At 31.1% G+C, this 22,123-nt stretch overlaps 3 protein-coding genes across 6 annotated transcripts; 1 reads left to right on the top strand and 2 right to left on the bottom strand.

The window, feature by feature from the left end:
* Positions 1-1,707: 1,707 nt before the first annotated feature.
* Positions 1,708-8,642, bottom strand: LOC108826027 (sugar transporter ERD6-like). The gene is made up of 18 exons (XM_018599397.2): positions 7,681-8,642; positions 7,416-7,478; positions 6,967-7,056; positions 6,562-6,621; positions 6,409-6,474; positions 6,243-6,308; positions 6,085-6,160; positions 5,926-5,990; positions 4,551-4,643; positions 4,381-4,461; positions 3,546-3,630; positions 3,374-3,417; positions 3,139-3,201; positions 2,975-3,034; positions 2,440-2,493; positions 2,279-2,338; positions 2,048-2,162; positions 1,708-1,881 (listed from the first exon to the last, which is right to left on the bottom strand). Exons 1-18 carry the CDS (start codon positions 7,924-7,926, stop codon positions 1,757-1,759), a joined length of 1,512 nt encoding a protein of 503 aa, XP_018454899.1. The 5' UTR covers positions 7,927-8,642; the 3' UTR covers positions 1,708-1,756.
* A 5,010-nt stretch (positions 8,643-13,652) lies between these two features.
* Positions 13,653-17,939, top strand: LOC108828252 (autophagy-related protein 18h). Of its 4 annotated transcripts, none has more exons than XM_056994381.1 (9): positions 13,653-14,113; positions 14,221-14,658; positions 15,003-15,440; positions 15,572-15,811; positions 15,898-16,608; positions 16,721-16,884; positions 16,965-17,017; positions 17,093-17,512; positions 17,615-17,939. In XM_056994381.1, exons 1-9 carry the CDS (start codon positions 13,916-13,918, stop codon positions 17,617-17,619), a joined length of 2,667 nt encoding a protein of 888 aa, XP_056850361.1. In that variant the 5' UTR covers positions 13,653-13,915; the 3' UTR covers positions 17,620-17,939. The 4 variants fall into 4 exon arrangements, with proteins under 4 accessions (XP_056850361.1, XP_018457383.1, XP_018457381.1 ...); XM_018601881.2 differs by having other exon boundaries at positions 17,090-17,512; XM_018601879.2 differs by having other exon boundaries at positions 17,087-17,512.
* Positions 17,940-18,332: 393 nt separating this feature from the next.
* LOC108825826 (tropinone reductase homolog At1g07440) lies at positions 18,333-20,379 on the bottom strand. The gene is made up of 5 exons (XM_018599177.2): positions 20,178-20,379; positions 19,876-20,083; positions 19,564-19,780; positions 18,698-18,801; positions 18,333-18,606 (listed from the first exon to the last, which is right to left on the bottom strand). Exons 1-5 carry the CDS (start codon positions 20,255-20,257, stop codon positions 18,418-18,420), a joined length of 798 nt encoding a protein of 265 aa, XP_018454679.1. The 5' UTR covers positions 20,258-20,379; the 3' UTR covers positions 18,333-18,417.
* Positions 20,380-22,123: the final 1,744 nt, after the last annotated feature.

Raw genomic sequence — 22,123 nt, 5'->3', positions numbered from 1 at the left:
GGGTTGAATTTAAAAATACTGATTTAAATACAAAAATATTTTAAATACACACTCTTTAAAAATTACCAAAATATTTGTTAAATTATTAGTAAAAATTTTCATCGTTAAATATCCCGCGCTTCAAAAGCGCGGGTCAAAATCTAGTTTTATATTATAAGGTTTGACTTGACCGTCAGCCATCTCGGCCGCAAGACCATCTAATAGCACGTGCAAGTGGTGCGATCGAACATGGTTCAAATATAAAAGTAAAAAAAAATAAGAATTTTTCAACAGTATATACATAAATTATTGTCTGAAACTTTAGAATTTAGAATTTATAAAAAGCATTAGATATATATAAATAGAAATATTAATTGCTAAAATGAATTTATTATATTTTATATATATCGTTAATATTTTTTGAACATGGTCCAAGAAAAATTTGAGACGGCCAGAGCCGGACCTGAGATTTTTGGGGTCCTATTCGAAATAAAGATGAACTTATCATAGTTTTGATAATAAAAAGCAGCATCGAAAATCTATAGAACAAAAAAAAAAATCTGGTTTTCTTATGAACTTGCTTTCTTTTACAGAGTAAAGAGAAGAGGAGAAGTTGAAAAGACTATCTCTCGTAAGTTTTCTCTAGTGGGTTAAAAATGATGTTTTTTACTTATTTAAATTTATTATAATATTTACCATTATTTAAATAAAAATAAAATACAGACAGTCGAATAACTTACCGTAAGTTACTTGCGCTATTGTTAAAAACTTATATATTTTATTTTGTACAGTACAAACCAAAACTTTGTTTTTTAGTTTGACTTTGCACATAAAATTAATATATTAACATTACATATATTTTTTTTTGATAAATGAATAAAAACATTACATATTTACATTGGGAAAAATTGGAAATGGGGGCCCATTAGGTGGGGGCCCTACACTGATGTTTCGTGAAACTCTGCCCAAGTCCGGCTCTGGAGACGGCCCTGCTCGGCCGGTTTAGTGGACGCCGGGTGGCATTTGATGAATATAGCTGAGGAGTCTGGTCTTATTAATGGTATCCAGTTCTATCCATCCGGTCCTGCTATTCACAGATGATATTTATTCATGTTCAAAGCTGAAGCGTGGAGCACTGTGACGTTGTTACAAGTATCTTGGCAAAGTATGGAAGTTTCACAGGTCCAGTTATCAAATTTCAAAATCATATCTATTTTAGTGACATGGTTGATTCTGATGTCAAAGTTTGTCTTCAGAGAAAGCTTGTTATTTTTACGAGGGAGGAGTTTGTAATTACTTGCACATGACCTTGTAGCAGTATATGCCTCCCAATTTCATCAAATATGTTTTATCCTGGCTGTTTCGGTGCATGAGTATTTGATTGTACTCGAAAAATAAAGAATGCATTTATAGAACTCATGAGCTGGTATCTTTTTTTTTTCTGTAAAATCTATGCAAACTTGTCATTTTCATTCTTTTTGTGTACTACTACGATATTTGCAAAATCAATCAATTCCAATATGATTTATAACTTTTTAATGATATTAATAGTTAATTATTTTAACATCAACAATAACATATTGTTTTAGGCACCAAAGAAAAATTCGATATAATCATCCAACACAAGTCAAACTCACATGAACGATAATAAATTTTTAACTCTTTTTCTTATTTATAAATTTATAACTCTTTTCTTTTACTTTCTTTTTTTTACATTTTTTCAAACTATCCTTTTTTTTTACTTTTCTTGCAACAAGAAATAAAACGATACTTTGTATTAATGAACAGAATTCGAAAGCAATTTTTGTATTTCTTCGAGTGACCTTCCTTTCGTCTCAGGCACTATTAAATAGATAAACACGATCGACGCGGCTGAGACGGACGAGAAAATTAAAAATGTTCCTGAAAAAAAGTTGTTCACAAGATAATCAGGAATATGAATATATTGTAGTGTCCCTTGCAAAATAAGTGTTACAAGAACATATAAACAATTTTTCAAAAAAAAAAAAGAACATACAGTATAAACATAGTTGTCAAAAAGACATATATACATCAAATGAGCATTTACCTGATGCATTCCATTGCATTAATAAATTGAAGGTGAAAGTAATAATCCAACCACATGCCCAGTTGGTAACAGTAACTAAAGTTCCAGCTGAAACTTTTACGTTCATAGGAAATATCTGTAAAAATGTAGGAGTTAGGGAAGTTTGATTTCTTATATTTTAAAATTTGAGTTACATAGACATATGTATTATTATTAACACTATATATTGACTTATTGAGCTTTATGTATTACCTCAGACATTATAATCCATGGTAGCCCTCCCATTCCCAAAGCATATGATATAACATAACCCTATGATAGAAATAAAATCGTATTTATCCAACCATCGAAATAGTTAGATACGTTCACAAAATTATACTTAAAGCAAAAAGAGGTAATATAGATGTGTTTACCAGTATGCTGATGAAGGTAAAAAGTGGAGTGAGTTCTGGTAGAATGCCGAATGACTATATAAACATTAGGGAAGGAAATTTAGTAACTAAGAATCGTAAGTTTTCTCAAAGAAAAAAACTAAGAATTGTAAGATTAAATATATATATATATATATGTATTAAATCTACTAATACAGATCGATTAATAAATTTTAACATGTAATATTATAAATTTGTTTCTAAATAGTGTTATAATTTATCACATCTGTGAATAGATTTTACAGTTTGAAATAAATATAACCATCACAAAACACAACTTTTATTAAAAGTAATAATTTATTATATAAACATATAATTTCTCATAGAAATTTTGAATATTTAAATAAAGAATAAATTTTACGCTTAGCGCATATAAAATTCTAGTATAATTTCAAAATTCAGAACTGTAGGTGGTTTTTTTTAATATATATTATATTTAAAAGTATTTGTTGATAAGAAGTAAAGAAAGGTGAAAATACTTTGTCAAAAAGAAAAAAGGGTATATAGAAAAGATCACCTTGAGACTGTAGGAAACACTTAAGAGCAAAGCAAACAGGCCCATTCCAGCACAAGAAGCCTGCACAACAATTAAGTAACAACAAATAATACATTAAATATAGACTAAATCTATTAGATATTGCTTCAGCAAAACAGTGATATTTAATTGCGTAAATATCCAACCATAAGTAGAGTTCTTCTTCCCATTTTATCGACAATGATTGTTCCAATCATCGCTTTTGGTATCTGTAAAGAAATATTTATAGTTTATAACAAAGCATTGTGGAGATCTAATGAGCAAAAGCAAAACATTTCTCTGACCGACTAATTTAGAGTCAGTCTTTAACATGAGAATTTAATTCTCAAAAGAAATCATGAGAATATTTTAGTACAAACTAATTTCATTATTGGTTTTTACCATTATTGTCGCCATTACAGATGTGCCAATAGCGCTAGGGAAACCTGAAATAAAAAATTACCATTAGTTAATTTATCCGCAAATTAAAACAAAGTGGATGACAAAAAAATTTAAAGCAAAGTATAAAGTTCGGAAAATATATTGAAATCTGCTCGATGTATATATTTAATACCTCCTCTTTCATACAGGCTACTAGCATAATAGATAACACCTGCGCTACCGGACAGTTGTTGCAAGAGCATCAAACCAACTCCGATCTGTAGAAGTGAATTTATTAACAAAGTTCAGGAGATATCTCAATGGCAAAAATGGAGAATAATTAGACATATACAAATGGAAGATACATGCCGATAACACAAGTTCAGTGTTTTATTATCTTTTTTGTCTAACTCTTATATGAATCATTAAAATAATTTGTAATATGTTCATTTTTATTTAACATTCCAAATCTTACTCTTTACCTTCATTTACCTCTACATACAAAATAACAAAATATCATTATACATAACATTTAAATCAGTAAAAAAACAAAGAATTTCTAGAATAAAATTCTACATTTACCTCTACATACAAAATAACAAAATATCATTATACATAACATTTAAATCAGTAAAAAAATAAAGAATTTCTAGAATAAAATTCTATTTTTTCTCTAAAATAGACTAATTATATAATAAAGTATATTTTCTCCAATTTTACTGTATTTTAGAATGAAAAATGGAATAATGAACAAAAATATTTCATTTATAGAATATATTTATTTGTACTCCATTATGTAATGGAAAATAGAATAGGATTAAAATATTTTAGCTTTACGGCATCCACGATTCCCAGTAGTAAATCGTCGGTATATCGCGCGTAACAAATCTTATTTAAAGTTTAAACTCTTTTTTACAGCACTATTTTTGTAAAAAGAAAACTCTATTTTTTGTGAAAAATAAAGTGAAATTAGAAATGCTCTAAGTGGAAATACTCAAAATAATTATGTGAGTCCTAAATATACTTACAATTAACGGAAATACATATCTCCTCTGAAACAGTTCCACAAATCCAGTTTCACCGCTTTGTTGTGAAAATTCCATTGTATCCTAAAACAAATAAGAAGTTGCCAAAGCTTAGAAAACCAAGATTATGACGACACTAATTTTCAAATTAACTAATTAAATTGTTATAGTACTATAATTGCGTTAGCTTCTTGTGAGATGTCCACGTCATGGCCTCTTAGGTGTTGTAGAGAAGCTCTGCATTCTTTGTCACGACCAACTTTTGCCTGTCGAAATTTCAATAACATAAAAAAAAAATGAAAATGTCATAACCAATGCAAGGTATACTGTGCTACATATTCCATATTGGTAATTCTCAGCGTTTTCAGTTTATAAGATAATCTATGTGCAATATATTTCAAATTAATATAAGAAAATATCTATATTGTTTTTAAAAAAAATATAATATCTATATTTGTAACTAAAATATAGATTACCACCAGTACTAAATGTGACATAAAAGTGAATAAAAATTCCTTTGAAAACAATTTTTACTGAGAACTTAGTCAAGTTGGTGTAAAAATAATTAACATTATCTTTAGAACTAAATTAAGAGGGAAAATCAATAAATAATTAATTTATAAAAATAAAAATAAAATATATGTAAAATGTTAAATGACACATGATAGTCTCTCAAAAATATGTTTACTACTATAACTTGGAAACATTATGTGTATTTAATTTAGAGTATAAGTGGCATATAAATATATCATCAAATTAAGTTCTTTTTGACATCTCAATTAAACTAGTTAAGCACAAGATGTTAAGACGTCGACATATTTTTTTGGGGGAATTTTCAAAAATACCACTTTGAAGGTACCATTATTCATCTTTACCACCACTAAATACACATTTTCAAAAATACCTTATTTATTAAAATGTTAAAGACCCTTATATCTTTGTTTTTATATGTTTTTCAAAATTTTAATCCAAAATTCTAAATCCTAAACCCCCAATTCTAAACCCTAAACCCTAAATCTTCAACTCTAAACCCTAAACCCTAAACTATATACCCTAAATTCAATATCCTAAACCCTAAACCCTGAAACCTCAACTATAAACCCTAAATCCTCAACTCTAAACCCTAAACTTTATACCCTAAACCCTAAAACATCAAATCTAAACCCTAAAACATAAAATCTAAACCCTAAATCCTAAAAGTTCAAATCTAAACCCTTCATTAAAAGTAGTGGTAAAAGTGGTTAGTATAAACATGAAAAGTGGTACTATGAAAATGGTATTTTTGGCAATTTCTCATTTTTTTGTTTGTTTGACAAAAGGCTAAGACGTCGACATATTTGAACTCAATATTATGTAATATATAATGTTTATAGAGTTAATTTCTTTAGGTGTAAATTATGTAAAAAGTAAAAAAAAGAATTATTTCCCATGCTAATTAACCATTATTTTGGTATTATATTTGAAACACACAATTTTGGCTGGAGGCACCAATTTGCTGGCACATAAATTTCTTAACGATAGTTAAAGCGACCGTTAGAGTTGTCTTACCAGCCATCTTGGAGACTCAGGAATGAAGAATAGACAAACGACGTGTAGAACACATGGAACCATACCTTAAGGACAACAAAAGATTGATTTAATCGGTATTGAACTAATCCAGTAATGTAATTATTAGTCTATTCATGAAAGAAATTTATCGGATCTTACCAATGATTGATAGAAATCTCCAGGAAATAAAATTTCCAATGATGAAAAATAGTGAAAGTCCAAAATTTTGCATTAGCTAAAACAATTCCAACAAAATAAATAAGAATTCTACATTATATTAATTGTAAATAGAATTCATGTTAGTATGAGCTTTGAACCTGATTAGCAAACACGAACGATCCTCGAACATGTTTTGGTGCTATTTCCGCAATATACACGGGAATCTATATAAGAAAAATATATATATATATATATATATATATATATTTATGAATTAGAGACTGCAACATAAATTAGACAAACGAATGAATTACAATATGTTACCACGTAGCTAAAGATGCCAACCCCTATTCCAAGTAGGAATCTTCCGCAGTCCAGCCAAAGTGCATCCTTTAATTATAGACAGAACAGTCATATAACAAGAAATGTACTAAACTAAAGAAAACAGGAACAACACAAAAATAGTAATTAATAAACCTTAGCCAATGCGATACATAGCCAGCCTGTTGCGCAGAAAGCTTCACAGAAAAACATTGCCTGTTTTCCAGTTGTTATGGGATAAACAATTATTGTTAGTATGTATAGATCGATTTCGTATTAGTTAACCGGTCGACCAAATATTTGGATGAGTTTATAACTACTCCACATATTTCATTTTAATCAGTCTAGATGTATGCACACATATTAATAAACATAAGATTTTGTATATTTTTAAAACAAAACACAATTTATTTATATATTTAATCATATTTCAACCAATAAAAATAAATTAAAAAAATTTATTAATAAATTTTCATTGACATTTTAAAACATTTATTTTAAAACAAAAATTTTACTCTACAACAACAATTAAATTGAAATGGATGGAACAAAATTACTTACTCGTTTTCTTCCCAAAACATCAGAGATTTTACCGCTAAATACTGCACCAATGAGTCCTCCTAATGTCAAGATTGACCCGAACACTGAGTACTGTAAAATTATTAGAGTTAATCGCAAAAAAATAGAAAATATATTCTTAGAATGACAATATATAGATGGCTTCCTCATTAGTAAATAGAACTCTAATGAATTAAATATTCCATCATAACATGGTTTTATCTTCTATTTAAGTTTATAGCACAAATGATATTTTCCTTGTCATATATCAAATGGACTTCTAACAAACATAAACCCTAAATATAAGTGATATAGACTTAATTTTTTTGCGCAGTGTAAATATTTACAAATATTTAAGCTACTTTTCAACATAAAATTGTAATAAACTTATAGAATCCAAATAAAAACAATATTTAGTATATATATACATATCCATACTATATTAGACTTACTTCGGCAACTGAGAGAGATAAATCACTGACAATTCCATGTTGGGCAACTGAAGAATAACCGGTCTGCCAAATCGATACATCAACCTCAATTAGAATAAAATCTATATAATTTTGGATCGTAATACTAATAACAGAGAAAGAAGATATGAAGCGTTATCCTTCGGAAATTTCGTGACAGTTAGTCTAACTGTTAATTGTATTTATTGCGTAAACTAATATTATAGAACCAATCTTGAAACAAAACCAAGAGAGTAAAGCAACTCACACCACAACCAACGCAGAAAGAGCCAGTAACGACGATAAAGGTGATAAGACACACAGAGGATGTGACAGAACATTCACCATCTTCGTTTTGATGTTTCTTTGCTTCTTTATGCCGCTTTGATGATAAACCGGTATCAAGATAGCTATCGTCGTTTGGGTGTTTCCTTTCTCTTATGCTGAGACTCTTCCTGAGTAAACCACTTTCCATGCTTTTCTGTCTCTCCATAATACTCTTTTGTCTCTCCATAATTACTCTTTCTTTTTTCTTTCTCTTTTTCCTAGTGAGAAAGTTAAAATGCGAAAGTAAGAGTATCTATCGAAGTTTATTTTCTGGTGAGTACTTCAAGTTCCCTAAACATTTTTATAGGAGTCGAGAACTGGACAACGAACGAATATTTTACACTTTTTTGTTTGTTTATATTACATTGGCTTGAGCATCTCATGGGTAATAACTAATTAAAAGGGGACGGGAATCAAATCAAGTGAGACAAAAACAGTAGGTGGCTTGCTTTTGTCTTACAGAATATATAGTAATTTAGTTCGAACATAGATCGAAAAACGTGGAACTCTGATCAAAGATTAATAGATTAGAATCGGGTAGACGCTAGATGTAGAACGAGAAAAGTCGCATGGACAATACAATTATGTTTATTTTTCTTTTTGTGGTAAACATATAATACAATTATGTTTCTCCAAGTACATGATTGTCACATACTTTATATGAGTTAAAACATATAATATAATCATGTCTCTTTCACTCTGTTTTGTCTACTCTCGTTTGTGTAAAGAAAAGACATGAACAGAAAATGTAAAAGACCAAGGATTCAGTCCTGGCGTTCTAGAGATGAAAGACGATACAACGCTTCAAACAAGAGCACAAGCGACCAACAGGGCAACAAGAAAACTGTTTCTCAAAACAGTGTTTTCTGCACCTTATAGATTCTTAGGTTAAAGACTTAAAGGGATGAAGGAGAGTATTTATACTCAGTCTAGTGTGAAATAAAACCTCTATCGCAATCAGTCTCGTAAACTAATCTTCCATCTCCAAAACGCAGAGCTTTAGTAAGGCATTCAGCAGACTTCAACTGCTTTGGCAAACCACCAACAAACTTGTCTGAAGTGTCATCAGGTTATTCAACCTCCATTCAAACTGAAATTGAATCATCTACCAATAGTACAACAACATATATGATTTTTTTTCTTTGTTCAAACATCTATACTATTAAAGCATGATCCTATTGTGCTTTTTACCTAAACCTATCATTTCTTTAACTAACATTACTTATTTCATTAAGGGCAATTAAGTAATATTAATAACACATTTTTATTGGGTCATTTTTTGGATCCAGCCCACTGCCCACATCATCTCTTTTGGACCATTTGGGCCGATTAAGAAATCAGATCCAATTCTTATTTTTTTTCCAAATTCAAATAATTTATTTTCAACCATTATTAATATTTTGTGTAGTGAACAAAAATTAATAACTTAATTATTATGTTTTTTCTTTTTAATATAATTTAAGCATTCATAAAAATTTTTGAATTTTTTCATTGAAAAGTATAAATCTTTATTAAAAGTATATAATTTTTTATTAAAAAATTAACCACATAATAAAATTAATATATCAGAGTTATACCAACTTAATTCATTAAAAAATAAAGTTTAATTTTCTAAATATAAATACTCATTAGACCTGGAAATTCGGATACCCATTCAGATACGGATCGGTTCTTTCGGATATCGAGTTTTTCGGGTTTTGAAATTAAACCCCATTCGGGTTTTGAAATTAAACCACATTCGGGTATTATAAAATTTCGGGTCGGATTCGAGTCGGGTCTTTCCGGATCCGAGTGGGTTCGGTTCTCATGCATAAGAACCTGCAAAATAACCAAATAACCAAAGTATCTAACGGGTTCGGTTATTTGTACTCAAAATAACCAAAGTATCTGATTCGGTTCAAATTTTTGTATCCAAATTATTCAAAAGTAACCAAAAATATATATTTTATACAGTTTTTTGGGTAAACTTTTATCCAAACTATCATATTTTATCCAAAAATACTCAAAAGTATCGAAAATAACAACTATAGTTAACTTATAATATCAATTTAAAAATTAAAATAATTATAAATATAATTATAACATATATTTTTAGATATATTTCGGATATCTTCGGGTACTCATTTGGTTCTCGGTTCGGGTCAGATTCGAGACCGGTTCTTCGGATATAGCAATTTAGAACTCATTCGGATATTTACCCCGGGTCTGATCGGGTTCGGGATCCTGATTTTTCGGTCGGTTTCGGGTTGGTTCTTCGGGTCCGGATATTGTGCTCTGGCCTATATTCTTTTAAAATAAAACACGATAAAGAAAAATAAAAAAGCTTAAGTCTTTTATAAAAAACAAAAATACAAAATACGATATTTACTAAATATTTGTCAAGTTAAAAAAAAATAAAGGAAAATAAACCCGCGCTTTGAAAGCGCGGATCAAAATCTAGTATATGATTAAATTTGAATTATTGTATAAATGGACACATAATTTCATCTTATTCATTTCAAAAGCCTTCCCAAATATGCATGAGAATCTCCTAAAAAATAATATATTCATTATTTTTCTGTAATATGTTTTATGAAAGAGCAAATCATATCTAAACTGAAAACACAACAAAAAAAACTCGTATAAATTTTGAAAATGTTGATTTAAAAAAAATGTTTTGATATTAATTTATTAGTACATTTAATTAATCATTAGGCTGGTAATGATACACTTGTCGTTATATAATTTAATAAATACTATGTTTGTAATAATTTATTACTAATGCAACTTATTAACAAAGACTATAAAGGAGACTGCTTTAGAGTATTTTTTTATTTTGTTCTTACATTTCCTTTAAATTTATCCAAGTTAGTCATGTTTTTTAAGATATAAAATAATTGGTAAAATTCGATTCAATCCAATGGTTTAATTAAGAATTCATAAAATCTTATATATTGAGATTTGAGTTTTGAATCTAAGCGAATGTGAATTATACAGATTAATAATTTTTTTTTGCGTGAAATCAGTATAGTGCAAGTAAAACCATCAAATATGGATATCTTATATAAGATGGTGAAGTCAAATGTGCATCCTCATATGACATATAAAATTTTATATGTAGAATCATCTAATTTTTTTTTATAGTTTATCATAATATATTTGACTAGCGTTTTAGAAAATAATACAAAATAAACAAAAATAAAATTAATTTCTTGCGCATATAAATAGAGATAGTCTTATTGCTAAATAGATTTTGGTAATAGACATATGGTCAATCTTATCGGATAAATATATAAAGTTATTTTTGGGTTCATTCCTAGAGTGAACTTGTAACCAAAAGGAATCATCTATTTCATAATCGATATATTTTGTAAAAAAAAAGAAAATATTATCAGACTATATTATACTTTTAAAATTAGAAAATAAAAATAAATCTATCTTATTAAAACAGAAACATTCTGTTAGACTTAACATTTATTTTGTAAGTTTTTAAATTAAATACACTTTTATACTTTATAGTTAAACCTACATTAAATTATTAATGTTCCTTTCTTTATATTATTATCCATGTTTTCAAACAATATACTTATTTCTTTATAATACTATCAATGTTTCCAAACAATATATTTTTTATACTACTATCAATGTTTCCAAACAATACAATAATTAATCTTAGTTATTTTATATCTATCATTTTCTCTTTAAAATTTTGTAAAAACGTCATAATTTCATAAATTGCAAAATAATAAAGTTTAAAATTTGGATTATAAGATTACAAATTATGAAACTATTATAATTTAAATCAAATTAGATTACATATCGGTCATCCAACAGTTCAATCGGTTAGTCTCGGATTTTAATGATTTTTTTTAAACATGAATATTTTAAAAACCTAAAATTGAATTGTCAGATCTCCGGATTAACCGGTATAATCACAATCGGGTTGAATTAAAAAACACTGATTTAAATGCAAAAATATTCTAAATGCACTCTTTAAAATTACCAAAATATTTGTTATATTATTAGTGAAATTTTTTATCGTAAAATATTCCGCGCTTCCAAGCGCGGATCAAAATCTAGTTAAGGATTAATTCAAGAACCTAGAGGTTCACATTATATGAACCCAAAAATAAGTCATATATTAATGATAAAAACACATGCAATAATGTCCAGTCGGAAAGTGGTCATCTCTACAATCACAACGAGGATATTCTTTCATGTCAGCTACGCATTTTTTGCTTCCATCAGGACCGCAAACTCCAGCAAACCATCTAACAATCCCACCCTTTTGATCTTCCGCCGCAACTAGTTTATGACAAATGGAAAAAGTAAAAATTCCATTTAACAGTTTCACCTTTTTGAAAAATGGTTAAGAGTAAAAATTTGTCAGCGCAAAAAATTACAATTACTTTTCTTATCTAAGTATAATAGGAACAATCAAATTTTATATCGTTCTAGAAACAAATCTGGATAAAAATATAATTGAATAGTAGCAAAAAGTTGAATAGTACCTTTAGCATGACTTATAAGTTATAACAAAGAGTACACAAGAAACCACAAAGAAAGTAGAAACCCTCATACTTAAAAGTTGTTGAAAGATTGTCAATAGAGCTTGCTTAGACTTTATTTTCTTAATCTCATAGTAGAATATGTTTCTATCAGCTTGCTAATATATATAATCAACAAACATAAATAATATAAATTTATGATGAGTTAAGAAAAATGAAATAAAAGTAAAGTGGGTGTCAAATTTAAAGATAACAAGATAGATATGCAAGAATAGGTGCTCATTTTAAGAAAACATTATTACAACCTGTTTAATATTTGTTTACTATTAGATTTGTTTATTGTCAACAAATCAATATTTGTTGATTTTAAGAATTAAAGACAACAAGTTAGATAGGAAAGCATAGTGCTCATTTAATATATTTTTTTAATTATAAGAAAACAAATCTAATAGTTGTTGATATTAGATTAAAAAAAACAATTCTACTATATACTAATTGAGAAGTCACATAATTGATTTTTGTTTATCTATCGCTCATATATGAAATTTTTAAAAAACTATAATAATTTGATTGCTTAATGACTTTTGTTAATTCTTTATTTAAACAATTAATACAAATTACCAAACAACACAATAAGTATTACATATAATGATTTAAGTTAACAATTTGCAGATTTATAAAAGAATATTTCATCAGTTTGTTTATTTTATAAATAAATGATTTAAGTTATATAAAATACTTTAATATATTTTTATTAGAGTTTCTGAATTATTTATAAGAATTCTATTAAATTATTTATAAAGGATTATATTTCATTTATAGGACTTGTAAAACTTTATAGAATCATTTGTAAATGCTTCTAAATCTACTTATAATTGAATAAATATATACTTAGAATGATTTATAAATCATATAGAATTATTTCATATTTCTTATTATATATTAAAACAGAAATCATTTAATGACTTTTGTTTATTGGCTAGCTTTATAGGTGAAATATTAAAGATTATTATAATTTTGATGGGATTTCAGATTTTATTTATTTTCATAATTGAAAAAAAAACTGTCTTCAACTTTTAGATTGGAGTACCTTAATAAGTTCTGGTGAAAATCTCTTTTCAGTGATGTATTGTGTTATTAAGTAATGTAATCAAAGAATTGTAAATAAGGTGAAACAACAAAATACTAAAAGAAGTTGGATATTATAAATACTCTAATAAAATTGAGTTAATTTGCTCAAAATACTAAAAGATATTGGATACTAAAAATTTGCCAAACACAGTGAAATTTTGAGGCAAATTAGCTCATTATTTGCTTCTTCTTCTTTTTTTTCCTGAAAACCCATTGTTTGCTTTTCTAGCAATTCAACAACACACGCACACTGTAGCCAGTAATTCTTTTTTTCTTAATAAACAAAATCGAAGTGAAAAAAAAAGACCAAAAGCAAAGAACCGTTTCTAACTTTTTCATCTCTCACAAGGTCAACAAGCAAACCCAAATCCAAACTCCACCGCTAATTCAATTAACAACAAAAATGGCCAAGCTTCTCTGTATCACGAATTGAAAAGATCTCCTCCATACTCCCCCCTCGTCGTAACCGCCGACGGCTTATGCTGTTTTCTCAATCGCTTTTTTCGCCCCCTCCGGTGACCGGGAAATCTCTTCCAAAAACAAGTTTGAACCATTACTATGAAGAGCAGCACCACCAAGGTCAACAACAACAACAACAACGGAGTTGTTAATCACCAAACGACGACCAACCGCTTTTTACCTAATTCCCTAAAATTCATCTCCTCCTGCATCAAAACCGCTTCCTCCGGCGTACGCTCAGCTAGCGCCTCCGTCGCCGCCTCTCTCTCGTCCGATTCCCAGGAGCTCAAGGATCAGGTTTTTGATTTTGAAATCTGATCAGTTCTTATGGATTTAGATTTTAGACTATCGGTTTGACTTCGATGAATCAATGGCATTTTTTTGAATGTGATGATGATCAAAAGCAGGTGTTGTGGTCATCCTTCGATAGATTACAAACAAGCGAATCTTCTTTCAAAAACGTCCTTCTTCTCGGTTACGCCAACGGCTTTCAAGTCGTTGATATCGACGACGCGAGCCACGTCAGCGAGCTTGTGTCGAGGCGGGATGATCCCGTTACGTTTCTGCAGATGCAGCCTTTGCCTGCTAGATGCGAAGGAGTCGAAGGGTTTAGATCGTCGCATCCGATGCTTTTAGCTGTTGCTGATGAATCATCATCCAATGGTTCAGCAGCTTCTGTTGTAACTGGCGGCAGAGATGATGGTCCTCTCGCACTCTCTCCCACGGTTGTGCGGTTCTATTCACTTCGATCTCACAACTACGTTCACGTTTTGAGATTCCGTTCTACTGTTTATATGGTTAGATGCAGTCCCCGGATTGTAGCTGTTGGCCTTCGTTCACAGGTCAGCTACAACAGTTAATTACTTTTAGATTTGACTAGTCCGTGAATGTGGTCATAATAGTAACAAAAACATATAGATATATTTAGAGATTTTTGTTACTGTTAACTGCATCGTGGTATTGGTCCTAATAGTAACAAAAACATATATAGATAAAAACATATATAGATATATTGGTATATTTAGAGATTTTTGTTAGTGTTAACTGCATCATGGTATTGGTCCTAATAGTAACAAAAACATATATAGATATATTGGTATATTTAGAGATTTTTGTTATGGTTAACTGTGCGGTGCGGTTTGTTACCACTCGAAGTCTTAATTGATGTTGTGGCATTTGGATGCAGATTTACTGTTTTGATGCGCTAACACTTGAAAACAAATTCAGTGTGCTCTCGTATCCTGTTCCTCAGCTTGGGTCAAACCAAGGGATATCTGAGGTCAATGTAGGATACGGTCCGATGTCTGTCGGACCGAGATGGTTGGCTTATGCTTCCAACGGTCCTTTATCGTCTAGTTTAGGTCGACTGAGCCCTCAGAATGTTACTCCTGGCGTCAGTCCATCTACGTCGCCGAGTGGTGGTAATCTGGTGGCGAGGTACGCCATGGAATCTAGTAAGCATCTGGCGGCGGGTTTACTCAATTTGGGTGATAAGGGTTACAAGACTATATCTAAATACTGTCAAGATCTCAAGCATGACGGTCCTGGTTCTTCTCTTTCCTCCAGTCCTGGTTGGAAAGTTGGTCGGGCTGCATCTTCAGCTGAGTCTGATGTTGCTGGAATGGTTAGTCTCCTAGCGGCAGCATTTTTCTTTGAAAATATGTTTCAACGTTTTGTTCTTTTATTTTGTGCTGCATCTTGATCGACTTGGGTTATATTAAGAATGGAGTATGACATTTTCTTAATGATGACCAGGTTATTGTCAAGGATTTTGAATCTCGAGCGACTATAGCACACTTCAGGGCTCACACTAGTCCAATATCGGCTCTTTGTTTTGACCCAAGTGGCACTCTATTAGTAACGGCCTCAATCCACGGTAACAATATTAACGTTTTCCGGATTATGCCTTCAAAGAATGGATCAGGTGCTCAAAGCTATGATTGGAGCTCCTCACATGTGCCTCTTTATAAATTGCATCGTGGCATGACATCAGCTGTATGTTTACTCATTCCATCTTCTGTTGTAGCAATTTTTTCCATTTCTGTGTACAAACGCTGATGTGCTACTATCCATCCCCACAGGTAATACAAGATATTTGCTTTAGCAGCTACAGTCAATGGATTGCTATTGTGTCATCTAAGGGAACCTGTCATATTTATGTTTTATCCCCTTTCGGTGGAGAAAATGTTCTTGAGGTAAGGAATTCTTATGTCGATGGACCAACGCTTGCTCCAACGTTGTCTCTACCATGGTGGTCGAGTCCATCTTTTATGACCACCCAGTATTCGTTTCCACCGCCAGCATCGGTAACTCTCTCTGTTGTTACCCGAATCAAATGCAACAGTTTCTTCCATGCTGCAAGTTCCGTTGTAGGAAAACCATCTTCCTTCCCTTCCGGTTGTCTCGCTGCTGTTTTCCACCAATCCGTGCAGTCGTCAGCTCATGCATTGGACTATCTACTGGTTTACACTCCGTCCGGTCATGTAGTTCAGTACAAACTTGTTCCATCTCTCGGAGGAGACCAGCCTGAGAGCAATTCTCGAATTGGTTCCGCCGCTGAAGAGGAACTGAGAGTGAAAGTCGAACCTCTTCAGTGTTGGGATGTCTGCCGGAAAACAAATTGGCCAGAGAGAGAGGAGAACATATGTGGACTTACTTTTGACGGACGGAAAGTTGTTGAGACTTCTGATAGTGAAGATCTAGCGAAGCCACTTGAGAAACACCACGTTTATCTTGCCAATGCAGAGGTGCTGATAAACTCGGGAAGAAAACCAATCTGGCAAAACTCAGAGGTTATATATATATATATATATATATATATCTACTTCTCTGTCTCCTTACGATCCTCTGGATGATCTGTTGCTGAGTGACATTCCCTTAAATTATATATACACAATATTGCAGATATCTTTCTATCCGATGTTCAATGATGTGAATTTGAATCATCATGGAGGCGGCGGGGAGATGAAAATCGAGAAAGTATCTGCAAATGAGGTTGATATCAGAAGGAAGGATTTGCTTCCGGTGTTTGATAATTTTCACAGTGTTTATTCCAGTATGCGCAACAGGTACGTTAGAGACTAAACTAACTGCATCACGTCTTTTCAGATTGCATCTGTCAATGAGTTTCCTTTCTTTTACTTTGCAGAGGATTCCCCGTGGAAAGAGATTCTTCTTCTTCTGAGCCTGGAAAAATTAAAGGTAGTCCAATTAACTTCCTATAATCGATGCATTTTCAACGTTTCTCAAAAATCTTTAAACTAAATGTAGCAGCAGGCATGGCTTACACCGAGAATGAGGAGGAAAGAAGTGGAACTGTAACATTCAAACAACCCGTGGTTTCGATTTCTTCTGCTGTCAAAGACAGCGATTATACTATAGACGAGGCTCATATGTTGCTAAAGAACGCCTCCCTGCCCGCTGAAACAACTATTGAAAACAACAGCGGGACAAGTGGAGCTTCTTCAAATGTAAGTTCTAACCGTTCTGATTTGAGCATGAATGCAGGAGCGGAAAGTGAGGAGGGTTGTGCCATTGATGGCTCCCCAGATTTTCAGCAGTTTTTCAAGGAAACTGCTGAAGAAGCAGAGGTAAAGGATGATCCATCTGATCAAAGAAAAGTAAATGATGATGCTGACGAGGATAACGACGACGATGACGACATGCTTGGTGGTGTTTTCGCTTTCTCTGAAGAAGGTAAGAATAATTCTTCCCCATAGGCCGCCTAATATGTTTGGCTATTCTATTTTCTTAGCTGAAATGAATCAACTTTTTTATGATTGATGTATTTGTTTGCAGGTTGAGCTTGCTTTATGTTATGGCCAAGCTCCAGTGGTGGAGTCACTTACCAATCCCGTTTGCTGCGAACTTACTCACTGATGGATCTTAATACCCTGGAAAGCATTCAAAATAATCTATTCACATTTTATCTTCGGTTTCTGTAAATGGTTGTAAATAGATTATTCGTAATCAAACAGTCTTTCTATTTGCATGGACTGCTTTTCTTTGTTTCTTTTGTAATTTTCTTTCACGTGTAACTCTATTCATTCATCGGACAAAAAAAAGGGAAAAAAAAGGAAAAAAATCAGGAAAAATAAAATAAAAGATTTATTTCGTTTGGGTTTTTACTACTTCAGACATCAATCAAGAGACGTGTATTACTTTCTTCATTGTGCTCTCGCTATCTCATGTTTCTCTGCAGGCTAGGAATGCTAATGACTTACAACACATTCACAATTCATTTACGTTTTTTTTTCAACTATTCATCTAGGCTTTTATTGCCGGCTATAGTGTTAACATTTCAGCAAAATAAGCATTTCGAGTCAGTTTAAAGTCATAATGCTCGTGTATTTTGAGGCTTCAAAAAGAAAAAAAAATGGTCTTGGTTATCTAGCAAAACTACCTACGAATTCTTTCCATTTATGATTTATTTTCAAGGGATAGAGAAAAATAGTAAGCACTCTGTCTTAGTTTCTGATTTTATTTTGTACTATGAAAAGTAAAGTAAACCTCGATCTTTTTGAAAAAAATAACCTCCAGTAAAATAGATTATTCATATGAAGTAGAAACTTGAAATTGTGATTTGTTTTGGCAATTTGTTTTTAAGCATGTGGCTGATACGAGAAGCCATTTACAGAAAGACCTCCATCGACACAGATGGTCTGACCCGTTATATAAGAAGCTGCAGGCATACAAAGAAATGCCACAAGCGATGCTACCTCCTCCGGCTTCCCTAAGCGCCCCAAGGGATTTGTTGATTCCACTGCTTTCTTCAATTCATCATCAAACGCCTAAATACATCATCATGAGAAATAAGTCAAAATATCATTTAAATATTAAAGTCGAAATATCATCAAAACAAAGAGGGAACTTTAATCTCACATCAACGAGAGGAGTGGCAATGACTGTAGGAGCTACAGCATTAGCCCTAATGCCGTCGCTAGCCCATTCGCATGCCAAACTCCTTGCTAGCTGATTCATTGCCCCTATATATGTATACACATACTAACATGTGTTATATAATAAGACTTTGCCTTTTGTTTACCTCAGTGGTGATATACATAATATTTAGTGTAATTGGAAATTCACAATATTAAGCTTTTTTGTTTCTTCAGCAGTGAATTTTACATTTTCATAAATGAAATGAGTGATGCACTTTTCAAGAATATTTTATGAAGAAACTTACAATTTTTTGATAATAACAAAACTTTTAATTTGTTTTCTAATGTGAACATATGAACGAAAACAAAGTTTCAAACAATCTAGGTCTAAGTCAGATCTTATGTTCCTAGTGGAGCAAATCTCATAGATTGGCATAGTATTATCCTTATATTGTCTTTTTTTTTAATTATTCTTATATTGTCGCCTGCTTATAAATATAACTGAAAAGATTCACCCAATGAGAACTTGAGAAGTACAGAAAATTCAACAGTAGGATAAGATAACATCATATCGAATGGAATTTTGCTTATATAGATAGCGCATTAGATATATATAGATGAATATGGGTAAAAACACATATATGCATACAAATTATTTTTGGTCGAATATATACATATACCCTTATACCGATCATTTCTAATTTTAATAATTAAGCGAAGTATATAGTTGCAAGGCATACTGCTAATATTTTTTAGCCATAGTAATATTATTGTTGTTTACTACTATACGTCTATACTCTACTATGAACTGTAACAACCAGACTCACAAAGAGGTGGTTTTGGTTTCTTTCTTAAGTGAGTACGTACCTTTTGTTGCACAGTAGATGGAGCTGACGCCAAACGACACGACCCCAGCGACAGAGGATATGAACACGATATTACCACACCCTGAAGACTTGAGCAGAGGATGTGCAAGCTGGCTAAAATGGTACGCAGATTCCAAGTTGGTGGAAATGTGGAACGAGAAATCCTCGGCCGTGTTTTCAATTGTTGGCTTTGACCGGATTGCGCCAACATTGTTGATCTAATCTCAAGAATTTAAGTGTTAATTCTTGGTCTGTCTTTGCACAACACAAAAGAAAATACAATCAAATGATATTTAGGATGGAGATAAATTACGAGGATACTGAGTTTGGCATCAAACAAAGTGGACACAGTCTGCATCAGCTTCTCTCTTTCGGTCCAGGACGATGCGTCACAGACTGAACCAGTGACTTGAAACCCTTTATTTTTCCAGTCACTCAAACACTCGTTGAGATGTGCTTCATCGCGAGCACACGTATGTATTATTGCTCCAAATCCTGCAAGTTCCTCTACTATAGCATGCCTAAATTTTCAAGAAATCAACAATTTATAGATTAAGAAGAGTCTAGTAACTAGTGCTTTTAGGATGTATGGAGGAGAGCAGAGGGTTTACGAACCCAATGCCTTTGGTTCCACCGGTGACAAGTGCGGTTTTGCCTTTAAGGCTCCATCTTCGTCTTTGCTCTTCTCCAGCCATTCCCCTCAGATTGAAGTGGATGGATGCTTATGAGAATATTAAATATATCATATATGGAGGATCCAAGTCCGTGTCTGTGAGGTCTCAATCGAAGGCACCAATATTTAATGTCTTGGATGTGGGAACGAAACTGAGCCAGAAGATAACTAGGACCGGCTTGTTCTTGTCAGTGACTTCAAGAAAGCATACATAACTACAATGAGATGTCTAGCAAATTATTAGAGGAATTAAATGAAATTTAATACGAATAAAAACTTGACCAAAATACATGAACAATGAAATCTCTATGGAGTATGTTCAATATAAAGTTTGAGATGATTTAAAATTTTAACGAGTTTTAGATCATTTTATATAAATTGGAAAGTTTAAAATGAGTTTTGTTAAACCATTCTAGAATATCATGTAAGACTATAAATTTTAGTTTTTATTTTTAACTAAGAAACTCCATCAAAACAATATAAAATTACAAAAAACAATATAAAATTATACGAAAACATTAAAACTTTCAACTTAATTTTTTTCTAAAATAGTGAATTTTAAAGTAGTTTATGAAATGTCAAATTCAATAGCAATAAATTTTTAAAACTCATTTTTGAATAAATTTAATACAAATCAACTCAAACTATATACAGTGAATCTCTATAAATTAATAATGTTGGGAATACACCAAAACTATATTTTTTATTAATTTATAGAGATTATTAATTTATCGAGATACTAATTGAACTAAAACTCAATTTAGGACTATAAAATTATATTAATTTATAGAGATATTAATCTATCGATTATTAATTTAAAGAAGTTATAATGTATGTTAATGTTGGTTTAGGTTTTGTATTTTTAAACATACTTGTGTACACCTTGTAGATCAAGTTATGATTTTTTATAAAACTTAATCGAAATTCTTAGTGATGGTTATTTTTAATGGCATAATATGCGATCAAATAGCAACTACAAGGTTTTTTTGTTTGGAAATGCTTCTTGATGAATAATATTACTCTGAAATTCGATTAAATACAGAAATGTGATTACAGCCTATTTCTTTACAGTTTACACAATAAATAAACAAACCAAAGAGAAGAAATAAAATACAAACATTCCTTTAAAATAAAAGGAATACAAACATATAAAATAGGGTCTTGACTAGTTTTTCTGCCGCCACTTGCAAACACAGTTTTTGCGATTGATAGCGGTTCACAGCATTACTATTAGGGGTGAATATTTTATCCGATATCCGAACCTGTATCCGAATCCGACCGAAAAAACCCGAACCGAAAACCGAACCGAAGTAGCAGAATACCCGAACGAGTATTGAATTAGAAGAGATTGGATATACGAACCCGAACGAGTAATACCCGAACCCGAATGGATATCTGAAGATAACCGAACATATGTATACTTAGTTCTATATTCCTAGTTTACTTCTTTAATTTTATTCAAAATATTTATTTTTATTATGCACATAGTTCAAAATTAGATAATTTACATATAATTGGAAAAAGTGAATTTTTACTCACTTAAAATGCATGTCAAGATTTTTATTTTATGCATTAACAAAAGTTACATCCAAAATTTAAAAATAATAATCAATTTATTATCTTTTATTTGCAAAATGTTATCTTCAAATTTATTAATCATTTGATTATTAGAAAATAAAAAATCAGTTAAGTAAAATTTATATTTTTTAAATACAAAAAAACTTGAGAAATGAAAAATTTAATATTTTTTTCAAAATCTAAATATCCGAAAACCCGACCTGAAATACCCGAACCCGAACTAAAAATATCCGAACCCGACCCGAAGTAAAGAAATACCTGAACGGGTATTACACTCCTATACCGAAATACTCAAAAATCCGAAATACCC

This window comes from Raphanus sativus, chromosome 9 (assembly GCF_000801105.2).
Source record: "Raphanus sativus cultivar WK10039 chromosome 9, ASM80110v3, whole genome shotgun sequence".
In the NCBI taxonomy this organism is placed as follows: Eukaryota; Viridiplantae; Streptophyta; class Magnoliopsida; order Brassicales; family Brassicaceae; genus Raphanus; species Raphanus sativus.
This window is presented reverse-complemented; position numbering and strand designations above follow the sequence as displayed.

Excerpts from the sequence above, each read along its gene's own strand:
- LOC108826027 (XM_018599397.2), bottom strand. The coding sequence starts at position 7,926 with ATGGAGAGACAAAAGAGTATTATGGAGAGACAGAAAAGCATGGAAAGT. Across the intron at positions 4,644-5,925 it reads CTGAGTCTCCAAGATGGCTG|GCAAAAGTTGGTCGTGACAA; the intron begins GTAAGACAACTC and ends AAATTTCGACAG. Across the intron at positions 3,631-4,380 it reads GATATGTATTTCCGTTAATT|ATCGGAGTTGGTTTGATGCT; the intron begins GTAAGTATATTT and ends TCACTTCTACAG.
- LOC108825826 (XM_018599177.2), bottom strand. The coding sequence starts at position 20,257 with ATGGCTGGAGAAGAGCAAAGACGAAGATGGAGCCTTAAAGGCAAAACC. Across the intron at positions 20,084-20,177 it reads GGTGGAACCAAAGGCATTGG|GCATGCTATAGTAGAGGAAC; the intron begins GTTCGTAAACCC and ends TTGAAAATTTAG. Across the intron at positions 18,802-19,563 it reads CATCTACTGTGCAACAAAAG|GGGCAATGAATCAGCTAGCA; the intron begins GTACGTACTCAC and ends ATACATATATAG.
- LOC108828252 (XM_018601879.2), top strand. The coding sequence starts at position 13,916 with ATGAAGAGCAGCACCACCAAGGTCAACAACAACAACAACAACGGAGTT. Across the intron at positions 14,114-14,220 it reads CCCAGGAGCTCAAGGATCAG|CAGGTGTTGTGGTCATCCTT; the intron begins GTTTTTGATTTT and ends GATGATCAAAAG. Across the intron at positions 16,609-16,720 it reads CAATCTGGCAAAACTCAGAG|ATATCTTTCTATCCGATGTT; the intron begins GTTATATATATA and ends ACAATATTGCAG.